A 22,231-nucleotide genomic window follows, 5' to 3' on the forward strand; every position below is an offset into this window, starting at 1 on the left:
AGAGGCACAAGACTTGAAATAACAAGCAGGGACCTGGAATTTGAAATTAAACCGTTTGGCTCCAAAGGGCAAGTCATAACCACTGCCCTAGACTACCCTCCCATGAACATCCAGGCCCAGTTAAATGTGCCTCCTCTGGGAAGCCTTCCTTCTCCTTCAGTACCAAGAAATTGACTGAGTGCTCAGTATGTCTTTCCTTTGGGGGAGGGGGAAGGAACTATAGGATAATAATCACTACATTATATTATTATTTAAACATTATTATTCCTAAATATCCTCAAGTCTGACCCTGAAGACATTTCTGACCTGGCCACAGAGCCATTTTCCATTTAAACTTTACCCAGTAGGTTTGGGGGCCCCTTCTTAGGGCTGCGAGTATCCCAGCTCATTGAATCCCAGCTACACTGTGTAGTGTTCATAGATGGTGGATGTTACAGAAGGGAAACTGAGGCTCAGGACGACAGAGACCGGCCGCCATGGGAAGAGGAAGAGCTGGTTCAAAGCCTGTGCTCACAGGCCTAACCTTCTGACCCTCTCACCATCACACTGGGTCAAGGAACCAGGCCAGTACCTAAGCAGTGGGTGTCCTGTAGACACACGTTAGTTAGAGAATCAGGACCGGAGCGGGTACACATTGTTAGGAGGCAAGGGTGGGGCAGGGGCAGTGCTGCCACCTAAGGCCCACCAGACAGGAGGCTGGGGGTGGGGGTGACACGTGTTACATAGGGGAGTGGACAGGCAGGCAGCTCTTGAGCAGCAGAACTCAGTCCCCAGGTGTGGTGGAGGCTTGGGGAAGACTGGGAGGGGGCCACAGAGTGAGCCTGGAGGGGAAACTGGTGAAACAGCCCATGTGCCCCCCTCCCACATCCTGTTGGTCCCACTCCCACCTCCCAGGTCCCCAAGCCGACCCTCCTCAGCTCCTGTCTCCAGCTCATTGTGGAAGGTGTAGTTGCCCAGCTCTAGCTGCATCTGGGGGGCAAGACAACAAGAAAGTCCTCACCCCAGAGGTTTTTGGCCACTGAGAAGCAATTTTGGCAGCAGGGTGGATGGCACTCAGAGATCAGGGAAGGGCATCTGGATGAGGTGTGGGAGGTCACATCTGTGATGCTGGGGCAAACCACACAGGCCACAGTGTGGGGGTGAATGGCCAGGTTCCTGGGGTGTAATGGTTAATTTAAATCATCAACTGATAGACCCAACCTGATCTTTTATTAAAATTGGGAGCCATCTCACCACAAAGCCATGAAAAGATAATTTTGGCTTTACTATAAATTACTGCAAATTCTGAACCTGCTTGGAATGCCTGCCTGTGCCTTGAACTCACCCATGCCTGGCTCTCTGACCAGATAGCAGCCCTCTCTGAAACTTTAGTGACGCCTCACAAATCTTGGCCTTCCCTGGCCAGATACTGACCCTCTCTGAGGCTGTAATGACCCTCATAAATTCTGATGTTGGGGCCAGCAAAAAATGTAAACTACCATCAGTGTTATGCTGGTCAGAGTTCTGTTATCTGTAACCCCCCTTTGTGTAACTTTCTGGGCTATAAAGCTGGGCTGCAGGAAAGCTGGGGTTGCTGTCTTGTTCTCGCGGTTTTGGGAGGAAGAGGCAGCCCGGCCGGTCGAAATAATAAGCTTGCTTTAATTTGATTTTAATTGGAGTCAGTGGTCTTTTCTGGCATCCTGGTCTAACACAACTTGATTGGATTAAGATATTCCAAGGATTAGGAGGGTTATGGGTTTGTCAATGAGACTCTGTCTAGGAATGATTGGCACGTGGAATAGCCAACTGAAAAGGAGACCCTCCCTAAGCGTGGGCAGCACCAACCAATAGGATGATGGCTTGGATGGAATAAAAATTGGAAGAACGAGGAAGCAGCAGCAGATGCAAGCTCAATTCTTCTTGAACAGGTTCTTAATTACTGGTGTGATGGTCTGAGGATATTAGACTCCCGCTTCTTCACTTTTCAAGGTGGATTCTCAAGAAGCCTTTGGTCTCAGACTAGAGTAGAACTGATCCCTCTTGTTCTGGGGCTTCAGCCTCTTGAACTGCCCAGCTACTGGTTCCCCCAGCTCTCCAGCCTGCAGACGGCCATTTTTGTGGACTATCACTTCCGGTCACATATGAGAACCTAATAAGTCCGCCTTTTATAATTATACTTCCTGTTGATTCTGTTCCTCTAGAGAAGCCTAATACATGGGGTAAGGGGCCCCAGGCCTGACAGCAATCCCTCTGAACTGCACCTTGGTGGGGACACCACTTCCGAGTCCAGGCCCAGTGGGTTGGCTTGCTGGCCATGACCTGGGAGGAGTAGAGTGGACAGTGAGTTGGGATGGCAGCCCAGCCTCACCCGCTCACAGCGCTGGCTTAGAAGTCCATTCGTGCCCACAGTATGTCCCTTGGGTGCTAGAACTTCCCCACCCGGGAATGCCAATCTTCCCCCAGGGCCCATGGAAAAAAAATCTCACATTTAGGTTTCTCCAAGTCCTCCTCCATCTCATTTGCAAGGAACACAAGGGCATGAGGTCAAGGGTCAAGTCTATGGCCTCCGCCCTGTCCCATCCTACCATACCCTCACCCTCAGTAGTGTCCCGCTGCCCACTCCTGCCACTCATAGTGCCAAGAACTGCTGTGGTTGTGCTCACAGAGCGTCAGGTTAGCACACCGGAAGGAGACCAGCCCCACAGCCAGGAGGAACTGCAGACAGGCAGGGGCAGCCAGAGGCCCTGGGGATGAGGCCAGCAGCCAGGTTCCTTCACACCCCAGAGGTTTTGGACAGGGAAGAAAAGACAGTAAAATGAGGGGCCCAGCAAAGATAAGGGGAAGGGTTCCCCCAACAGTCCAGGGACCCAGCGCACTGAATCCCCTTAAGTCAACCTTCTACTCAAGTGACCCCAGCCTCTACTTTGTTACTCTCTGTAACAAACTCCACTTTGCTTCCTTACCGTATCTGAAATCTGGAAGCAGGTGTCTTTGGAGAGGAACTCCTGGAAAAAGCTGTCCTCTGGAGGTAGAAAAACAGGGGACACAGGTCATGCCCCATAGATAAAATGGTCAAAGCCCAAACCACCACTGAGCCCATGTTCTGACAAGATCCCCCTCCCACCTGCCACACCTGTCCAGAGAGGCTTGGGAGGCCAGCTTGAGCAGAGCAGGACCCTGCCTTCCACAGCTCTTTGTATTCTTGACCCCATCGCCCTTCCCATGCCAGCCTCCCGGAAACTCACCCAGAATGTTGAGGAAGGCCTGGACTCCTGGCCCTGGTGGGGATGAAGAAACCCATTGCCCCCCCTTGTTGGCTGCAGTCCCCCAACTTCACCTGGTGATAACCACAAGACAATGGCAGGGTCTCCGGTATCACTTATCTCATGGGGAGTAGGAGTAGGGTGGGGCAGGGTGGAGCAAGGGGACCTATAGATACAGCAGCCTCAGGACTTGGTACCTATACAATGACCTCCCACAAATCAAAGAGGAAGGTGAGGCTGGCCAGAAAGAGGACCAGGAAGGTGGAGGGCAGGGTGCAGAGACTCAAGGATTCAGAATAGAGGGCACCTGGGAGGCCTGACAGATGGGGAGGCCAGGAAAGAAGCAAAGATCTGATGAGGACTGCAGCACCCCCACCCTCCTCCTGGTGCCTGGACCAGAGAGTAACAGCAGCAGCAAGCACCTCCTAGGTGCTCGGGACTGTGCTAAAAGCTCTAAGGGCTTCATCTTACTGCCCCCTGGAAGGCGGGTGTCACAGGGACCTATTTGGCAAAGGAAGCAAACAGGCTTCAGTTAGGTGAAGGTGGAACCCACATATTCAAAAAGCCTGAGGATTTTCCCCTTGCTGCCCAGATCTCAACCCCCTCCTACACCAAAGAGTTGGAAGGGCACATGCCCCCTATATCAAGGGGGAACTGAGGACCAAAGAGAATGACATCAAATAGTTGGATTTAGAACAAGTTGAGATTGGGGCCTCCTCAAACTATGGTTTGTTTTTTTGTTGTGATGGGGATTGAACCTAAGGGCACTCTGTCTCTGAGCCGCAGCCCCAGCCCTTCCCGCACCCCCCTGTGGTGCTTGGGATTCAACCCAGGGCCTTCTGCATGCCAGGCAAGCACTCTACCAACTGAGCCACATCCCCAGCCCTATTTTGTATTTCACTTAGAGACAGGGTCTCACTGAGTTGCTTAGCGCCTCGCTTTTGCAGAGGTTGGCTTTACTCCTGCCTCAGCCTCCCAAGCCTCTAGGATTACAGATGCGCGCCACAGCGCCTGGCTCAGTTCTTAATATTTTTTAAATTTTAAGACAGGGTATTTTTAAATTACTGAGGCTGCCCTCCACCTTTCGAGATCCACCTCAGCCTCCTGAGTCGCTGGGATTACAGGTGCCCCCCACCATGCCCAGTTCCTCATTTTCAAGCAGCTTCCCTAACCTTCCCTTAACCTTTCACAGAGATGCCAACCAAGGGGCTCTGGAGAAGGTGCCAACCACCCCTCTCCTCGCCCCACACCCCAAGGTCAACCTGGGAGTCTTCAGCTGGCCTCCCACAAAGCAGGCTCCTCCCTCAAGGAGCCTCACCGGCCAGCAGGAGTTAACCACAGAATAACTCACGACCCAGGACCCAGGGCACCAACGCATTTATATATCCCAAGGGTGGACCCCGCCCCGCCCCTCCACCAATCAGAACCCTCCTGGAGAGGGGGCGTGGCTTCACTTCTACCTGTGAAGCCAGTCACCACCTGCCTTGCAGCTGCGAGGTAAAAGTTTTCCCAAAGCTTCCTCACCCATAAGAGGGGCAGGACCGCTGGACCTGGGGCCTGAAACCCCTACAGGACAAGAAGCTAAAACATCCACCACGCTGTACTTAAACCCAAGAGCTCTCTATCACTGAGCTATACCCCCAGCCCTTTATTTTTTGAGACAGGGTCTTTCTAAATTGTTGAGGCTAATCTCAAACTTGAGATTCTCCTACCTCAGCCTACTAAATTGCAGAGATTACAGATGTGGGTGTTGTTAGTAGCTTTACTTCACAAAGGAAAAAGCAACCACTAAAATGCAGTGTTGTCTCCAGAGAGGTTAAGTAATTTACTTCCAGTAAACAGAAAGTCAAGTTTCCACCTAGCTGTCTGGCCCGGTCTTCACAAAGGCATCTGAAGGTCCTTCTGTCTGTTTCAAGACTGATTCTGAACAAAGCCTGACCTAGAGAAAGTTTTGAGTAAAACCCAGTAGTGACCCCCAGACGGGCTGTGTTCACCGGGTCTCCTGTCTACTAGAGATCAGAGATCTGCTAGAGATCAGAAGAGAATGCAGAAAAGAAGCCCTAGGGTCTGGGTATGCAGCTTGGTGGTAGAGCATTAGCCTGACATGTGTGGGGGGTGGCGGGGAGAAGACGAGGGAGGATAAAGAAAAGAAAAAAGTCTGTGGATTAAGTGCAGACTCCTCAGCAGTAGCGTGATCCAGTCTGCAATCTTCTTCCCCCTTCCCGGGCTTCTCGTGTGATTTATCCCACTAGGAAGTCAGGCTTGTCCATCCCCAGCCCCCAGACCTGACTTGATCCAATACCTAAGCGTGTCGCTCCTACTTTCTGAATGAATAAATAGCTTACAAGGCCCTGCTGTCCCTGCTGCCCTTGCTCATCTCTCCACCCACAGCCCGGCCCTGGCCCTCCGCACGACCCGCCCTCCAACCAGGACAGTGTAGATCTGGAACCTGAGCAGACATGGCGCATGCCCCATCTGAGCAGGAGCTTAAAAGCCCCAGTGTGGCTCTGCCATTACTCTCATCCATCTGCCAGGAGCCTGGTGTCCCCCTGGAAGGGCAGCCTCTCCATCCAGGTTCCGGAATAAAGAGGACATGGGGGCTGGGGATGTGGCTCAAGCGGTAGCGCGCTCGCCTGGCATGCATGCGGCCCGGGTTCGATCCTCAGCACCACATACCAACAAAGATGTTGTGTCCGCCGAGAACTAAAAAAGAAATATTAAAAAATTCTCTCTCTCTCTCTCTCTCTTAAAAAAAAAAAAAAAAAAAAAAAAAAAAGAGGACATGGAACTGAGTCAGAGCCACACACTCTAAGGAGTGTGGAAAATGAGCAAGAAATCGAATCTTGTTCTTGAGAGCCACAGAGATGTTGGGGTTGTCTATGATTCTGTAGCTCTACTACAGGCAAGACAGCCTGCAAGACTAGATCCCCACGGCTCATGTCAGGAAAAGAAAACCAAGAAGACCAGAGGCCAGGCTGGCCATGGAGCTCGGTGGCAGAGCACCGCCTAGCACTGATGAAGCCCTGGTTCCACCCCCAGCACTGTCAGGAAAAAAGAAAGAAAAAAAGACCAGAGGCTCCTATCCCAGCCCGGCCCCACCAGCTTGTAGAGAGGCGGTATCTTTCTAGTAAGGCTTGGCTTCCGCCCCCCTCCCAGTTCCTACAGAGCACAGCAAAGGTTCTGCCCAGCGGGAGAGGCAGCCCTAGAGACAGAGCTCCGCAAGTTGCCCTTGGGAACCGGTTTTTCTGGAACAATGCCTGTGAGCACTGTCCAACAAGACGGAGATCTTGACTGACAGCCGTTGAGAGAGCACTCAACATCTCCATCCTAGTACAACAAGGAAAGGGCAGAGCAACCAGGAGAGTGAAAGACAACCAGGGAAGGAGATGGCCGCCAAGAGCCCTAGGGGGTCACAGTCCACCCTAGGGCTGGGAGAGCTGTGGCCACGCACTAGGCTGCACCCACTCAGGAACAGTCAGAGCTGCACCCAGACCCTCCACAAGAGGCAGCAGCCAGGCTGGTACAGGGGCTGAAGCATGACCTTGGTTACTCTGCCCTGGTCACCACTCCTAGGAAACCCAGCTTAAAAATAAAACTGCTCCCTGGCAGCCCCGAAGTCCGTACACACACAGCAAGGCTGCACTGTCGCACAAGCAGGCAGGGAGGGAAATTGCAAACTACCAGTCCCTGTCCCAAGTGGGCAAACACTCAGCCACAGAGCAGCCTGCAAGCCTCACACTCAACCCCACAGGAGGGAGGGGCTCTGACTCAGTCAGGAAGCCCAAACTCGGACCAGTGACTGAGGTATGCCGCTCCAGGGCAACCCCGAGGAAGACAAGGTCACCATAAAAATAGGAAAAAAACCCTCTGAGCCTAACCATCCTAGGCTACATGCTGCAAGGACATAGACGTCAAGGGGTTAACTCAGGCAGGGTACCAACAAGTGACCAGGACAGCTGCACTGAGTCCCGAGATCCGTATCTGGAGTTGCTACGGTGTTATCAAAAATATGCAGTTTTCCACCAAGAAGTCAGAAGACAGGCAAAGGAACTGCAGAGCGTGGTTCCTACACAGAAGAAAGGCAGCCACAGACACTGTTTCTGAAGGACGCTGGACTTAGCAGATGGTGGCTTCAGAGCAGCTGTTAGGAAAAGTTCAAAGAACCAGAGGAGACCCCATGTGAAGAACTGTAGGCAAACGTGATGACGGTGGCTCAAGAAACAGACTCCACTGAAGAGACAACCAAATGGACATGCAGGACTGGAGAGTGCAGCAGCTAAATTAAAAAGTCACTAGAGGGCTGGGCTGGGGCTCAGTGGTAAAACACTTGCCTAGCATGAATGAGGCACTGGGTTCGATCCCTAGCACCACATACAAATACACAAAATAAAGGTCCATTAACAACTAAAAATATTAAAAATAATAATAATAATAATAATAATAATAAAAAATTTAAAAAAACTCACTAGAAGAGCTTCACAGAGACTCAGATCAGCAGAAGAATTGGTGAATTCGAAGACAGGCCAATAGAGATTATGGAGTCTGAACAACCGAGAGGGGACAAGAAGGGAGAAAATGAACAGAGATTCAGGGAAATGTTAATACTATGTTAATAGATTTTAGAGAAAATATATATGATTATCTTCATAGACACTGAAAAAAAAAACCTATAACATTCAACATCTCACTTTATTAAAATACTTAATCAAATAGGAATTGAGTGATACTTTTTTGGGGGGGAGGAATACCAGGGATTAAACTCAGGAGCACTCATCCACTGAGCCACATCCCCAGCCCTATTTTGTATTTTATTTAGAGACAGGGTCTCACTGAGTTGCTTAGTGCCTCACTTTTGCTGAGGCTGGTTTTCAACTTGGGATCCTCCTGCCTCAGCCTCCCAAGGCGCAGGCATGTGCCACTATGCTTGTGAGTGATACTTTCTTAATATGAATAGATATAAATATTATGTGCTAGATATGGAATAATGCTAATGAAACTGGTAATTAGCTAGATAGATGAGACATTTCTAATGCCAGTGTCTTTTTTTTATTATTTGTTATTTTTAGTTATATATGACAGTAGAATGCATTTTGACATATCATAAACACTTAGAGTATAACTTCCCATTCTTGTGGTTGGACATGATGTGGAGTTATACTGGCTGTGTGTTCATACATGAACATCGGAAAGTCATATCAATTCATTCTACTGTCTTTCCCATTTCCATCCCCCACCCTTCTGCCCAATCCCATGAGCCTCCACTCCACACACACACACACACACACACACACGTACTGCCTATTGTGAGTCAGCATCCCCATATCAGAGGGAACATTTGGCCTTTGGTTTTTTGGGATTGCTAATGCCAGTATCTTCCTAAAAGCAGAAATGCTGGAAACATATCACCAAGTTCAGGAACAAGGCAAGGATACCCACTATTTCTGCTACTATTCAAGGTATTAGCCAATGCAATTAGACAAGAGAAATAATGTACAAGCACCAGAACTGGTAAAGAAACTGTAAATCTATATAAGCATATAATATGAAAGCTGACTTGTAAAACCCAAGGGAATCAGTGATAGAACTAATTCAAATAATATTTCAATTATGTTGACAGGATATCAACTTGGTACTCAGAAACCAAACTTGCTGGTTGGGGTGGTGCATGTCTATTATCCCAGCAGCTCAGAAGGCTGAGGCAGGAGGATCTCAAGTTTGAGTCCAGCCTCAGCAACTTAGTGAGACCCTATCTGAAAATAAAAAAAAATATTTTAAAAAAAGGAAAACCTGATGTTGCTAATGTTTCTCAAGTTGGGTGTTTCTTTTAGTAGTCCACTCTGTTGCTTACGTACACTTGGTATAAATCATTTCATACGTAGCAAATATTTCATATTGTATCTGTATATATTTTTATTCATTTATTTTAAACTGACAAGATTTTATGCATTTATCCTGAACAATATAAGGATGTGTAGTACATATGCATTGACTATTTCATAGTTCTATTTTTTTTAAGAATAAATAAAATTACATTTATTTGGGGCTAATTAGGATTGCAATCCAGGTGCCAGGCAAGGTGGTGCACACCTGTGATCCCAGTGGGCTGGGAGGCTGAGGCAGGAGAATCACAAGTTCAAAGCCAGCCTCAGCAATTTAGGTGAGACCCTAAGCAACTTAGCAGAGACCCTGTCTCAAAATAGAAAATAAAAAGGGCTGGAGATGAGGCTCAGAGGTTAAGTGCTTCTGGTTTCAATCCCTGGTACCAAATAAATAAATAAAGTTCAGACAGGGTCTCACTAATTTTTAGCTGAGGGGCCCACTAAGTTGCTGAGGCTGGCCTCGAACTTGCGATCCTCCTGCCTCAGCCTCATGAGCTGCTGGGATGACAAGCACACACCACTGTGCCCAGATCCAAGCTTGTTTGTTGGTTTTTAATATTTCATAATTTTAAAAAGTGATCTCACGGTGCTGCCCCTAAACCTGCTGGATCCCCCAGCCTGGAGAACCACTGTACCTTTTGTATCTAAGGAGGGGGGGGTCCTCCCTCTCCCTGCCCTCATCCAGTCAGGAGTGCGGCCTGGCTCTCCGCGCCTTTGGCATCTCCGTCCACCCAGCCAGCCCTGCACTGCCCAGGCCGCTGTCATCTCTCCTAGTTGGCTGCATCTGCTTCCTGACCGCTCTTGGGGCTCCGATGGGTGCTGCCGTCCCTCCTCCCTCCCCCTCTCTGATGCAGGATGTCTCCCGTGCCGTGCCGTCCAGCTAAAACCCGTCAGTGCCTTACCTGCCTGCTTCAAGTCCCCAAGTCACGAGACTGCTCATGGCCCTGCGTGATCGGCCTGTCTCCCTCTGAAGACTCATTTTCTGTCATTCTGAGCTCCACTCTCCAGGCCCAGCCGTCCTGGGATTTCTTCTCTTCTGCTGTGGGGTTCATTGGTTTGTCTGTGGTGCTGTGCATGGTACCCAGGTCCCTGGGCTTGCTACAGAGGCCTCTACCACGGCACAACACCCCCAGGCCCCCCTCTGAGACCCTCTGTTTTCTTTAACATGTCCACGTCTTCAGCCCAGAGGACCTTCCTGTTCCCTCTCCCTTCCACCTGCCTCTAGCCATTTTAATTTCATTTAAAAAAATTAATTAATTAGGGCTGAAAAGAAATTCATGTCTGAGTATACTAAACACCACGGAGTCGCCCGGCAGGGTGGCACACGCCTAGAATCCCAACTAGTCAGGAGGCTGAGGGAGAAGGATCCCAAGTCAAGGCCAGCCTGGGGCAACTTAATGAGACCACATCTCAAAAAAAAAAAAAAAAAAAGTTCTGGGGATGTCCCCAGGATGGTGGGTGCCCTGGGTTCAACCCCAAGAATGAACGAAACAAAACAGGAATCATTGAATCCTACAACTAAAATGGATGAATTTTTTTCATGTTTTGTTTTGTTTTGAATATATTTCCATCACTGCATATATCACAATGTGATACATTTTGTCTGAATTGTAGTAAAACACACAACACAAACTTTACCATCTTACCAGGGACAGTGGCATGTGCCTGTAATCCCAGTTGCTGGGGAGGCTGGGGTAGAAGCATCATAAGTTTGAGGCCAGCCTGGGCAACTTAGGGAGACCTTGTCTCAAAATAAAAAGTTTAAAAAGGGCCTGGGGATGTGGCTCATTGGTAGTGCACTTGCCTAGCATGTGTGAGGCACTGGGTTCGATCCTCAGCACCACATATAAATAAATAAATAAATAAAAGATATTGTGTCCATCTACAACTAAAAAATATCTTTATAATTAATTAAAATTAGTTAATTAATTTTTGTTTTGGTACCAGGAATTGAGCCCAGGGGTACTTTATCACTGAGCCACATCCCTAGCCCTTTTTTTAGGACAAGGCCTTGCTAAATGGCTGAGGCTGGCCTTGAATTTACAATGCTCCTGCCTCAGCCTCCTGGAGTCCCTGGGATTATAGGTGTGGGACCCCATGCCTGGCTCTAATTTCATTTTAAATGTCACTTCCTGCTGTAGTTTGGGTCTTAAGTGTTCCCAGAGGCTGAGTGTTGAAGGCTTGTGCTGGCCTGGGGTGCTGTGGGGAGCTGGTGGCATCTTTAGGAGGTGGAGCCTAGGGGAAGGAATTAGGTCAGTGGTGTGTGTCTCCTTCCCTCTCTTTTTCTGCTTTGTGGTAGCCCTGAGGTGAGCAGCTTTGCTTTCCCATGGTACTCCCCACCATGATGTTCGGCCTTCCCAAGGCCCTCAAACAATGGAGGCAACCAACCAAAACCTCTGACCTGGCAGGGCGGGGGCTGGGGTTGTGGCTCAGAGGTAGAGCACTCTCCTACCATGCATGAGGCACTGGGTTCCATCCTTAGCCCCACATAAAGTACAATAAAGACAATGTGTCCACCTATAAGTAAAATATAAATATTAAAAAAAAAAAAAAAAAAACTTTGACATCAAGGGTCAAAATAAAATCTTCCTCCTTATAAGTTGATTTTCTCAGGTATTTTGTTACAGTAACAGAAAATCAACTAACATACTTCCTGACCTAGTTTTTTGTTATTAGCCCTTGAAAACCTCCCTCTCTTACGTTTAATCATCATGTGCCAATAAAAATATGGAGAAAAACCAAAACCAAACAAAACCAAAATCCCTCCCTCTCTTATGATGTCACTCTCTGTTTTCCTAACTTCTGACCAAAAGTAGATTTCCAGGAAACCCAAAGCCCATAGGGGATGACAGGACACTGAGACAGGAGAAGCCTGGATCCTGCCCTCTGGTTGTGACCTTCTGAAAGTCATTTGAAATATTAGTTCAAATGTTGTATAAAGGTCAGCCCCAGAACCTTGTGGCTTAAATCCAAACACAACGGATTATCCTCTTACACTCTTTGTGAGTCAGGAGTTATTTATTTATTTATTTTTTGGTGCTGGTGGTTGAACCCAGGGCCTCATGCCCGCTTGGCAGGCACCCTAACCACTGAGCTACACCCCCAGCCCTGCAGGGTGGAATCACTCTCTCTCAAAGCTGAGCTCCTCCAGCCTCCTCTCCCTTCTTGATTTCTCAGTCACTGCTTGTCCGTGTTTCCTGTTTTTCATTCTGTCTTTCTCCCCCCCCCCACCCCCTGCTGAGCTGGGGCTTAAACCCAGGGCCTCAAACATGTTAGGCAAACGCTGTCCCAGGAGCCACATCCCAGTCCTCCTGGTTTCTCTTTCTTTTCTTTTTGTCTTTTCACTGGAGGGTCCACGGGGCAGGGACCTCATTCTCTACACGCCTAACAGGGGCAATCAGTAAATGAGTGAATGAATGGAGCAGGCTGAGCAGGGTGAGTTTTGGTCCCGGCGATTGAACTCAGGGCCACTTAACCAATAAGCCACACCCCCAGCCCTTTTTGTCTTTTATTTAGAGACAGAGGCCTCCTTTACTCAGGGCCTCGCCAAGTTGCTGAGGCTGGCTTTGAACCGCTGATCCTCCTGCCTCAGCCTCCCAAACCGCTGGGATGACAGGCGGGCGCCACCTCCCTAAATAAACCAGGCAAGAAGACTCTGAAGGGAAGAGGTGACTTTTAACTCATGGCTGTCCCTGGTACTTGTTCCCTTGCTCATCACACGTCCTGTAGATGTGAGCTGATTGGCCTGCTGCCGGTTGATTGCCATGGCCACACAAGCCCTGGAACCTTTCTTTGTGCTGTGGTTGGGTGGCCCACCGTGCTTCCCCTGGATCTGTCCTTGGCCTGCCCACACAGGCCTCCCCAGCTGGCTGCCTGCCCCCTGCAGAGGGGAGATACATCAGCTTCCTGTCCCTGCTCTGCCCTCTGAGGACACCCAGGCTCAACCACTGTCTCAGGTGGCAGCCAGCCAGGGAGCCTGAAGTGGCTGTTCCTTGGTTTTTCCCAGAAACTGTTAGGAATGGCTCAGCCTTGGGTGGGGGTTGCTCCCCAGGCCCCCAGTGGAGGTGACAGGCCGGGCTGGGTGAGAGGCAGCAGCATCCTAGCTCGGCCAGTCTCCAGCCTGGTGACTTGGGCTAAGTTCTTAAGTCTTTTTTCTTTTTTTCTTTTTAAACTTTTGTGTTTTAGTTGTAGAGGGACACAGTGCCTTTGTTTATTTTTATGGGGTGCTGAGGGTGGAACCCAGGGCCTCAGGCTAGCGCCCCACCACTGAGCCCCAGCCCAGCCCCAGTTCTTCATCTTTTCAAGCATCTGTTTTCTCATCAATAAAATGGCAAGCTGGGGGCTGGGGATATAGCTCAGTTGGTAGAATGCTTGCCTCGCATGCGCAAGGCCCTGGGTTCAATCCCCAGCACCAAAAAAATAAAAAAATAAAATGGCAAGCTGTCATGGAGAAAATGAACATGGAGCAAAGTGCAGGGGCTGACAGCAGGGTTGTGGGGCCACCTGGCTTGGGTTTAAATCCCGTTATTCCTTTGTAGCTGTGCAACTCTGGGCAAATTACTTAATCTCTCTGTGCATCAGTTTCCTCACCTATATGGTAATAGTACCTGGCTCATGGGGTTGTCATGAGGATGAGAACTGCCCGGCATGGAGTCGGAGCTCATCACTTCTGGGCTGGCTGTGCTATTACCCTGATTTCTGTAGTGCTCAGCGGGAGATGTTCTTGTGGTTCTGAGCCCTGCCCTGGTGGCGGTCACACGAGGCTGTGTTTGCATCACGTCAAGTGCCATGGGCACCCAGAAGACTGAGACTCCCTCAGTTTGTGGCTGCTGCTGGAAATGTCTCTGGGTGGACACTAAGGGTTTTCTGAGCAAACAGGAGAGGGAAAAGCTCGCTGTTAGGTCGGTGGTGGCCACTTGGTGGCAACTTAGAACAAAGCAGCCGCGGGAAAGGGACATCAGTCAGGCGCCGGGGGAGAAACGCCTGTCAATCAGCAGGACCCCCTGGCCAATCCTGGAGTTCAGCCAACTCCCCTGACCAACTCCAACGGGACAAGGGACCCTAAAAAACATCTTTTCCTGTCCAAGCCCTTCCCTTCCTGCCGTGAGCCCCATAAAAGTCCAGTCCTGTCGAGCTGCCACGGGTTTCTCCTCAGACCCTTCTCCTGTCCACTCTGTGGGTCTGATCTGCCTGGGAGTGATATCTTAATAAAGCCTGGTTTGGCGGCCTCTTTAAATCTGCCTCCTTTGGTCGCTGCCCGCCTTGGCCTGATCTGACACTCGCTATAGCACATGGTGACAGGAGGAGCCAAAGTAAAGGGAGCTAGGCTGAAGAGGCCCGTGGGGTTTGGGGAGAAGGAAGCTGAGCTGAACGACAGAGGTGTGGTGGGCGAGGGAGGCAGGCTGGAAGCAGGCCATGCAGAGATCCAGATGCCTGGTTAGGGAGGTCTTTGCTAGAGCAGGGCAGGTGCTGGTGGCTGCACATCTGTCCAGCTCCTCCCAGCTGTCTCTTGGGCTGCAGAAGCTGAAGCAGTAAAAATGCATGCATTGCAGGTGTTCCTCCACAGTTCTGATCATGTCAAAATTAAAGTTGGACCCAATGCCATGGCAGGAGAAGGGTGTGGCTCCAGGCGGCCCTCCTGCGGCTGTGCTTCCAAGAGGTCTGCTGTGGCTCTGGGACCACTATACTGCGGAGGCTTCTAAACCCTTGGATTGCAGTTTGCCTCTTTTGAACAGCTGAGTATTGCTCTGCCTGTGACATGCCACTATAAGTAGATCCTTGCCCAGGAAGCTATTTATAGCAATTCCACTAGAGATGTCTCCTCATCTTTCACAAAGTTTTGGGTCCCTAATTCTGCCAGAACTCACCACTCCAGAGCTGTCAGGCCCAATGATTTATTTATCCAATTACCCACCCATCCACCCACCCTTCCAATCATTTATTTATTCTCTCTTCATCATTTACCAAGCTCTTATTCTGTAGTAGGCATTGGACTGGTAGTAGGCTGGGAACAGGGAGGGAGGCAAATCAGACTATTGCTATGAACTGAGCCGTCCTAAAACAGAGGCTTACAATAACAATCACTTGTTTTCTTACTGTCTTGCAATTTGGGCAAGACCATGAGGGGATGGCTCTTCCTTCCTTCCTTCATGTGGCATCACTTGGAGCACCTCATTTTGGACAGAAAGATCCGCTTCCAAGATGGGCACACTCCCATGAATGGCAGCTTGGTGACAGCTGTTGCCTGGAACTCTGATTCTCCACATGGGCCTCCCCACAAGACTGCTTGGGCTTCCTCACAGTATGGAGGCTGAATTCCAAGAGAAGGAAATGAAAGCTTGTCGTGAGACGCTCTGGACAGGAGTTATGTACACATGCTTAAGTCTTGAGTAAAGAAGTACTGAACTGGTATTGCCCTCCCCTCAAAGGTACAGCTCCAGGAGTGGGTGTCACCCAATGGGGCTGAATTACACCCACTTGTTTGTTGTAACCCTTTGCCCTTTTTTGGATAGAATGTTCCATGAATTAGCTCCCAGTATTAATATAATCCAGGTTTGAGGCATGCTTCTCCTCTTTCTTGCCTGCCTTGTCCCCCTTGTGGGAGCTGTGGCTGAGGAGTAGTGGCTGAACCCAAAGAAAAAGGTACTTTCTGTGACTGTGTCTTTATTTAGTCATCCCGAATTCATTTGGAGTGACCCTGATTGATTGATTTAGTCGTGTGTCCCTACAGAAGCTGCCAGTTCTCTTCAAGGATAAGCCAAGAATTGGCACAGTGTCATTTCTACCATATTCTATTGGATCAAAGCAAGTCAGAGGCCAAGCCCAGAGTCAAGGGGGTGGGGAGAAAAACCTTACCTCTCTGTGGGGGAAGTCATGAAGAACTTATGGCCATCTGTAATACACAAATTTATCAAGCAGTGCACAGTCTTACGCTATCTGGATTATATCAAACTCTGAAACTAACCAGTTGACTAGTTGGTTATTGTGCTTGGATTGATGGAATCTAAGGGTTATTTCCATTCCTCTTGTTTCCAAGAGGTGGGCCTTTTCTGGACTAACTAACACTCCTGGCTTTGACCCTCTTGTTCTCACTCCTCCTAAGGAGAAGAGAGACTTTTCTAGGTGAGTTGGTAGCAGAAACCAGACAAGCTCATAAGGGTCCCAAAGGAAGTGAGATCCTCCGAAGCAGAGTGAGTAAGTCTGTCCAACTCAGGGAAGGGTGGGCAGATCTAAAGTGTCATTTTCCCAGGGAGTTTATTTGTAAAACAAAAGTAACATTTTGGTCTATTTCTCAGTTGGTACTGAACTTGAGCAGGAAGAGACGGAGGGTTATGTTGTGAGTACTCCAAAAAACCCGACTCTAAGCTTGTCACATAGTTTGTGCTCAATAAAAAACATGTTGATGTTAATCAAGAAAATATTCAATCAACTCTGATAGAACAAAAAAGTGTACCTCTTGGCATTTCCTCATTTATTCATCCACTTATTCATTCATCCAACAGTCAGGCCAGATGCTCTCCATGGTCAGTGCATCTCTCCAGCATGAGACGGAAAGCTCAACAGGCTGGGGCTGCATTTTGTGTGAGTGTGTGTGTGTGGGGGGGGTAATGGTGATTGAACTCAGGGGCACTCCTAGACCACTGAGCCACACGCCCAGCTTCCACCATGCGACCAGTGCACTGGTTTCATTAAAGAGGTTCTTGGCATAAAGTTAGCTGGTGAGATCGTAATAAAACACACAGACTCAGTTACCTTTTTCTATGACCAGGTCTGAGACGGCTCCCCCTCTGGTTCCCACCTCAAACCACCCAGTAGGGCAGCAGGGATTACTCAGGGCTAGCAGGAGAGAGAGAGGGAGCACACCAGGGAGTAGCCTTTTATTGGGGAACAAGAAAATTCAGGGGAGAATTCCATCCAATGAAGGTTGAGGGGGGCCGCACTCCAAGGTCAGGGTCAGTGATTGGCCCCCGGGGTCAGTGGTCAGTCACACCCCCACACGGACAGGCTCTCGCACCAGGAGAGGGCCGGGAAAGCTCCAACACAGTTTAGCCAGAGCGCCTCAGACCCAAACAGGGAGTTGCCCAGTCACGTGTGAGAATGGCTCCCCACACCCAGCCCTGTTTTGCATTTTTTATTTAGAGCCTTGCTTTTGCTGGGGCTGGCTTTGAACTTGCAATCCTCCTGCCTCCACCTCCCAATCCTCTGGGATTACAGGCGGCAACACTGAGCAGGGCTTGGGGCTGCCTTTTTTTTCTCTGCAGTGTTCCGAGTGCCTGGCCTACAGCCTGCACCCAGGAGATCCTCAGCAAATATTTGTTTATTAAAGTCAGGAGATCAGAGGACAAGGGAAGTCCAGGGTCATTTAGACAGACTAACAGACAGACAAGTTGGTCTCATGTGGTCAGTCCTACAATGGGTGCGCTGGGGGACACGAAGAGAAGCTGTCTGGGCTGGTCCTCGGGCTGGGAGTACTTGCAGTGTTCCATTAGGGAGGGGGAGGGCATTTCCTCTCACTGGAGAGAGAGAGAGAGGATGTGAGAATCTGAAGATGGTGTCAGTGATGCTAAAAGAAAAGTTTTAGACAATTAAACTTAGTAAAGTTTATTGGAGAAAAGAACAATTCATGTGGGGCACAGTGGCGCACGCTTATAATCCCTGCCAATTCCATTGGGTAACTTAAGAATGGAATTGCTGGGAATGCAAATGTATGTTTATAAGACCACCCAGCTCACTGCACAGAAGAAGAAATACAATCCATCAACAAACATAAGAAAAAGATGTTCATCATCTCTAGCGACTAGAGAAATGCAACTCAAAACTCCTCTAAGATTTCATCTCACTCCAGTCAGATTGGCAGTTAGGAAGAATATAAGCAACAATAATGTTGTCGAGGATGTGGGGGAAGAGGTACACTCATCCACTGCTGGTGGGACTGCAAATTGGTGCAACTACTATGGAAAGCAGTATGAAGATTCCTCAGAAAACTTGTAATGGAACCACCATTTGACCCAAACTATCCCACTCCTTGGTTTATACCCAAAGGACTTAAAATCAGTGATGTGGACACATCAATGTTTATAGCAGCTCAATTCACAATAGCTAAACTATGGAACCAACCTAGATGTCCTTCAACAGGTGAATAGATAAAGAAATTGTGGTATATATACACAATGGAATATTACTCAGCCTTAAAGAAGAATGAAATTATGGCATTTGCAGGTAAATGGATGGAGCTGAAGAATATCATGCTAAGCAAAATAAGCCAAACTAAAAAAAAAAAAAAAAAAACAAAGGCTGAATGTTTTTTCTGATAAGCAGATGCTAATCCATAATGGGGGAAGAATGAAGGAATTTTGGATTGTGCAGAGGGGAGGGAGGGGAGGGGTAGGGTTGTGGGGATGGGAAGGACGGTAGAATGAGACAAACATTATTACCCTATATACATGTTTGATTATACTACTGGTGTGACTCTGTACCATGTTCAGCCAGAGGAAGAAGTTGTGCTCCATTTCTGTTCAATGTGTCAAAATGCATTCTACTGTCATGTATAACTAACCAGAACAAATTTTAAAAATATAAATTTAATTTAAAGAAAAGACTACCAAGCTTTCTCCCAGTGTGGCAGTTCCATTTTGTTTTCCCATCGACTATATATGAGAGTTTTAGTCGCTCCACATTATTACCAATTTTTATGACCAGTTTTTTTTTTTTTTTTTTTTTTTTGAGGTGCTGAGAATCAAATCCAGGGCCTCCTTCATGGTAGCCAAATACTCCACCTGTATGACCTGTATTCAACCTAGAAAGGCTGAAGTACCTCATTGCTTTCATTTGCACTTATCTATCAGTGCTTTGGGGGGAGGGGTTGGACTAGGGAATAAACCCAGGGGTGCTCTACCACTGAGCTATATCCTCAGCCCTTTTATTTTTATTTTGAGAAGGGTCTTCCTAAGTTGCTAAGGCTGGTCTAGAGTCTGTGCTCCTCCTGCCTCAGCCTCTGGAATTGCTGGGGTCACAGGTACACACCACTGCAGCCACCAAGCACCTTTTAATCTGATTATTTGTTATCTCGATATCTTTGACAAAATATCTGCTCAAAAAATTTGCCCATTTTGTATTAGCTTTTGTATTTTCTAACTGTTGAATTATAAGAATTCTTTGCTGGATGTGAGTCCTTTGTCAGATATATGTTTTGCAAACATTTTCTCCCAAACTGTTTTTGCCTTTAATTTTTTTTAAAAAAATTTTTAGTTGTAGTTGGACACAATACCTTTGTTTTATTTATTTTTATGTGGTGTTGAGGATCGAACCCAGGGCCCTGCACACACTAGGCAAGTGCTCTACCGCTAAGCCACAATCCCAGCCCCTTTTTATTTTCTTAATGGTGTCTTCTGAACAGCAAAAATGTCCAATTTTGATTGTCTAATTTGTCAAATTGTTCTTTGAGAGCTTATGCTATTTGTGTTCTATTTAAGAATGTTTTTCCTAAACTTTTCCACTATGTTTTCTTCTAGAAAGTGTAGGTTTTACTTTGTAGGTTTTACACTTAAGTCTATGATGGCTTTCAAGTTAAATTTTTGTGCATGATGCAGGGTAAGGGATGAGGTTTTGTTTTCACATAGATATCCAATCATTCCAGACCTTCTTTTGAAATGATTATCTTTTACTATCAAACTGCCTTGGGGGCTGGGGTGTGGCTCAGTGGCAGAGGCCTTGCTAAGCTTGCGTGAGCTCCTGGGTTCCATCCCCAGCATGCACGGGCACACACACACACACACACACACACACACACACACACCACAAACAAACAAAACAACAACTACTAGTACCTCTACTGGAAATCAGGAAATCAACATATGTGTCAACTCATTTCTGAACTGTGTTTTGTCTGGCTGTTCACTGTTTCAAGTGTCTATCCTTATACCCAATGCCATACTAGCTTGATCACTGTAGCTTTATTATAAGCCTTGAACTCAGGTAATGCAAGTCCTCGAACTTGGTTTGTATTTTTCAGGGTTATTTTATTTTTTTTTAGATCTAAACTTACATTTTAGAATCAGTTAATTTCTTAAAAAAAAAATGCCCCCTGAGGTTTTGGTTGGCATTGCATTAAACTACAGATCAGTATGGAGAAAATTGACATTGTAGGGGCACTCAGTATTGTGATGCGTGCACAGGGCTTAGCTCTTATTTATTTAAATCTTTAATTTCTCTCAGCAGAGTTTTGTACTTTTTGGTGTATAGTTATTTTTATTTTTTTTTTAAAGAGGGAGAGAGAGAGAGAGAGAGAATTTTTTTTTTTAATATTTATTTTTAGTTTTCGGCAGACACAGCATCTTTGTTTGTATGTGGTGCTGAGGATCGAACCCGGGCCCCACGCATGCCAGGCGGGCACGCTACCGCTTGAGCCACATCCCCAGCCCGGTGTATAGTTTTTAAATGTCCTTTACTAAAAGTTACTAACCTTTGCTATTTTTTTTAATTCTTTTTTTTTTTTTAGTTGTTGATGGACCTTTATTTTATTTATTTTTATGTGGTGCTGAGAATCAAACCCAGTGCCTCACACATGTTAAGCAAGTGCTCTGCTGCTAAGCCACAACCCCAGTCCCACCTTTGCTATTTTTGATACTATGTGGTATTTTAAATTTTTCAATTCCTGGTTGTTTATTATTAGAATTGTAGAAATACAATTGCTGGGCTGGGGTTGTGGCTCAGCAGTAGAGCACTCGCCTCACACGTGCAAGACCCTGGGTTCGATCCTCAGCACCATATAAAAATAAAAAAGCGAAATAAAGGTATTTGTCCAACTACAACTAAAAAAAGAAATATTAAAAAAAAAGAAATACAATTGCCTTTTGCATATGGACCTTTGTATTCTGCAGCACTGTTAAATTCATTATTTGGTCTCGTAGCTTTTTGTTTGTGTGTGGATTCTGTAGGATTTTCTACAATCATATTGCTATGAATAAAGTTGTTTTATTTCTTCTTTTACAATCTGTGTGCTTTTTATTTATTTTTCCTTCCTTTCTCCCTCCTATTTTCCCTCTGTCCTTTCCTTCCTTGTCTCACCGGCTTGCCCAGGCTGACCTTGAACTCCTTGGTTGGAGCAATCCTCTTCCTCAGCCTCCCAGGAGTGCTTGCCTCTGCGCCCACCTTATTTATTTTTCTTGCTTTACTACTTGGCTAGGACCTTCAGTACAATATCAAATACAGTGGGGAAGGTAGACATTCTTAACTTGCTCTTGCTCTTAGGAGTTGTCTAGTTTATTGCCATAAAATCTTCAATTGTCCCTTATTATTCTTTTAATATCTACAGAATCCACTGGACGTGGTGGTACACACCCATAATCCCAGATTCTCAGGAGGCCGAGGCAGGAGGATTACAAATTCAAAGCCACAAAAAAAAAAAAAAAAAAAAAAATTCAAAGCCAGCCTCAGCAACTTAGTGAGGCCCTAAACAACTTAGCAAGATCCTGTCTCAAAAAATGAAAAGGACTGGGGATATGGCTCAGTGGCTAAGTGCCCCTGGGTTCAGTCCCCAGTACCAACACCAACCAACCAACCAACCAGCCAAAAACCTACAGAATCCATGGTGATGTCATTTCTGATACTAGTAATTTGTGTCTTTTTTCTTTTTTCCCCCCAACCAATCTAGTTCAGAGTTTATCAATTTTATCCATCTCAAAGAACTAGGTTTTGGTCTTGTTGATTCTCTCTACTACTTTTCTATTTTCTATTTCATTTTTTCTTTGGATTTTATACTTCCCTTTTGTTTGCTTACTTTGGTTTTGATTTTTTGTCCTCTTTCTAATTCCTTAAGGTGGAACCTGAGGTATACTAGATTCTAGAATTTTCCTCATTTTTATTTTATTTTTAAAAAATATTTATTTTTTAGTTTTTTTAGGTGGACACAATATCTTTATTTTTATATGGTGTCGAGGATCAAATCCAGTGCCTCAGACAAGCTAGGCAAGCAATCTGCCACTGAGCCAACCCCTGGCCCACTTTCTTCATTTTTTTTTTTTAAAGAGTGAGAGAGACAGACAGAGAGAGAGAGAGAATTTTTTTTAATATTTATTTTTTAGTTTTCAGTGGACACAACATCTTTGTCTG

General features: G+C 47.1%; 1 protein-coding gene across 1 annotated transcript; it reads right to left on the reverse strand.

The window, feature by feature from the left end:
• Positions 1-718: 718 nt before the first annotated feature.
• Spdyc (speedy/RINGO cell cycle regulator family member C) lies at positions 719-12,887 on the reverse strand. Its single transcript, XM_077796894.1, is given in 8 exon segments — positions 719-1,104; positions 1,106-1,155; positions 2,368-2,543; positions 2,625-2,694; positions 2,943-3,001; positions 3,225-3,248; positions 3,251-3,316; positions 12,821-12,887. Coding segments are annotated over 8 exon segments (657 nt in total). The 3' UTR covers positions 719-959.
• Positions 12,888-22,231: the final 9,344 nt, after the last annotated feature.

The sequence above is a fragment of the Urocitellus parryii genome, chromosome 4, assembly GCF_045843805.1.
Source record: "Urocitellus parryii isolate mUroPar1 chromosome 4, mUroPar1.hap1, whole genome shotgun sequence".
Classification (NCBI taxonomy): domain Eukaryota; kingdom Metazoa; phylum Chordata; class Mammalia; order Rodentia; family Sciuridae; genus Urocitellus; species Urocitellus parryii.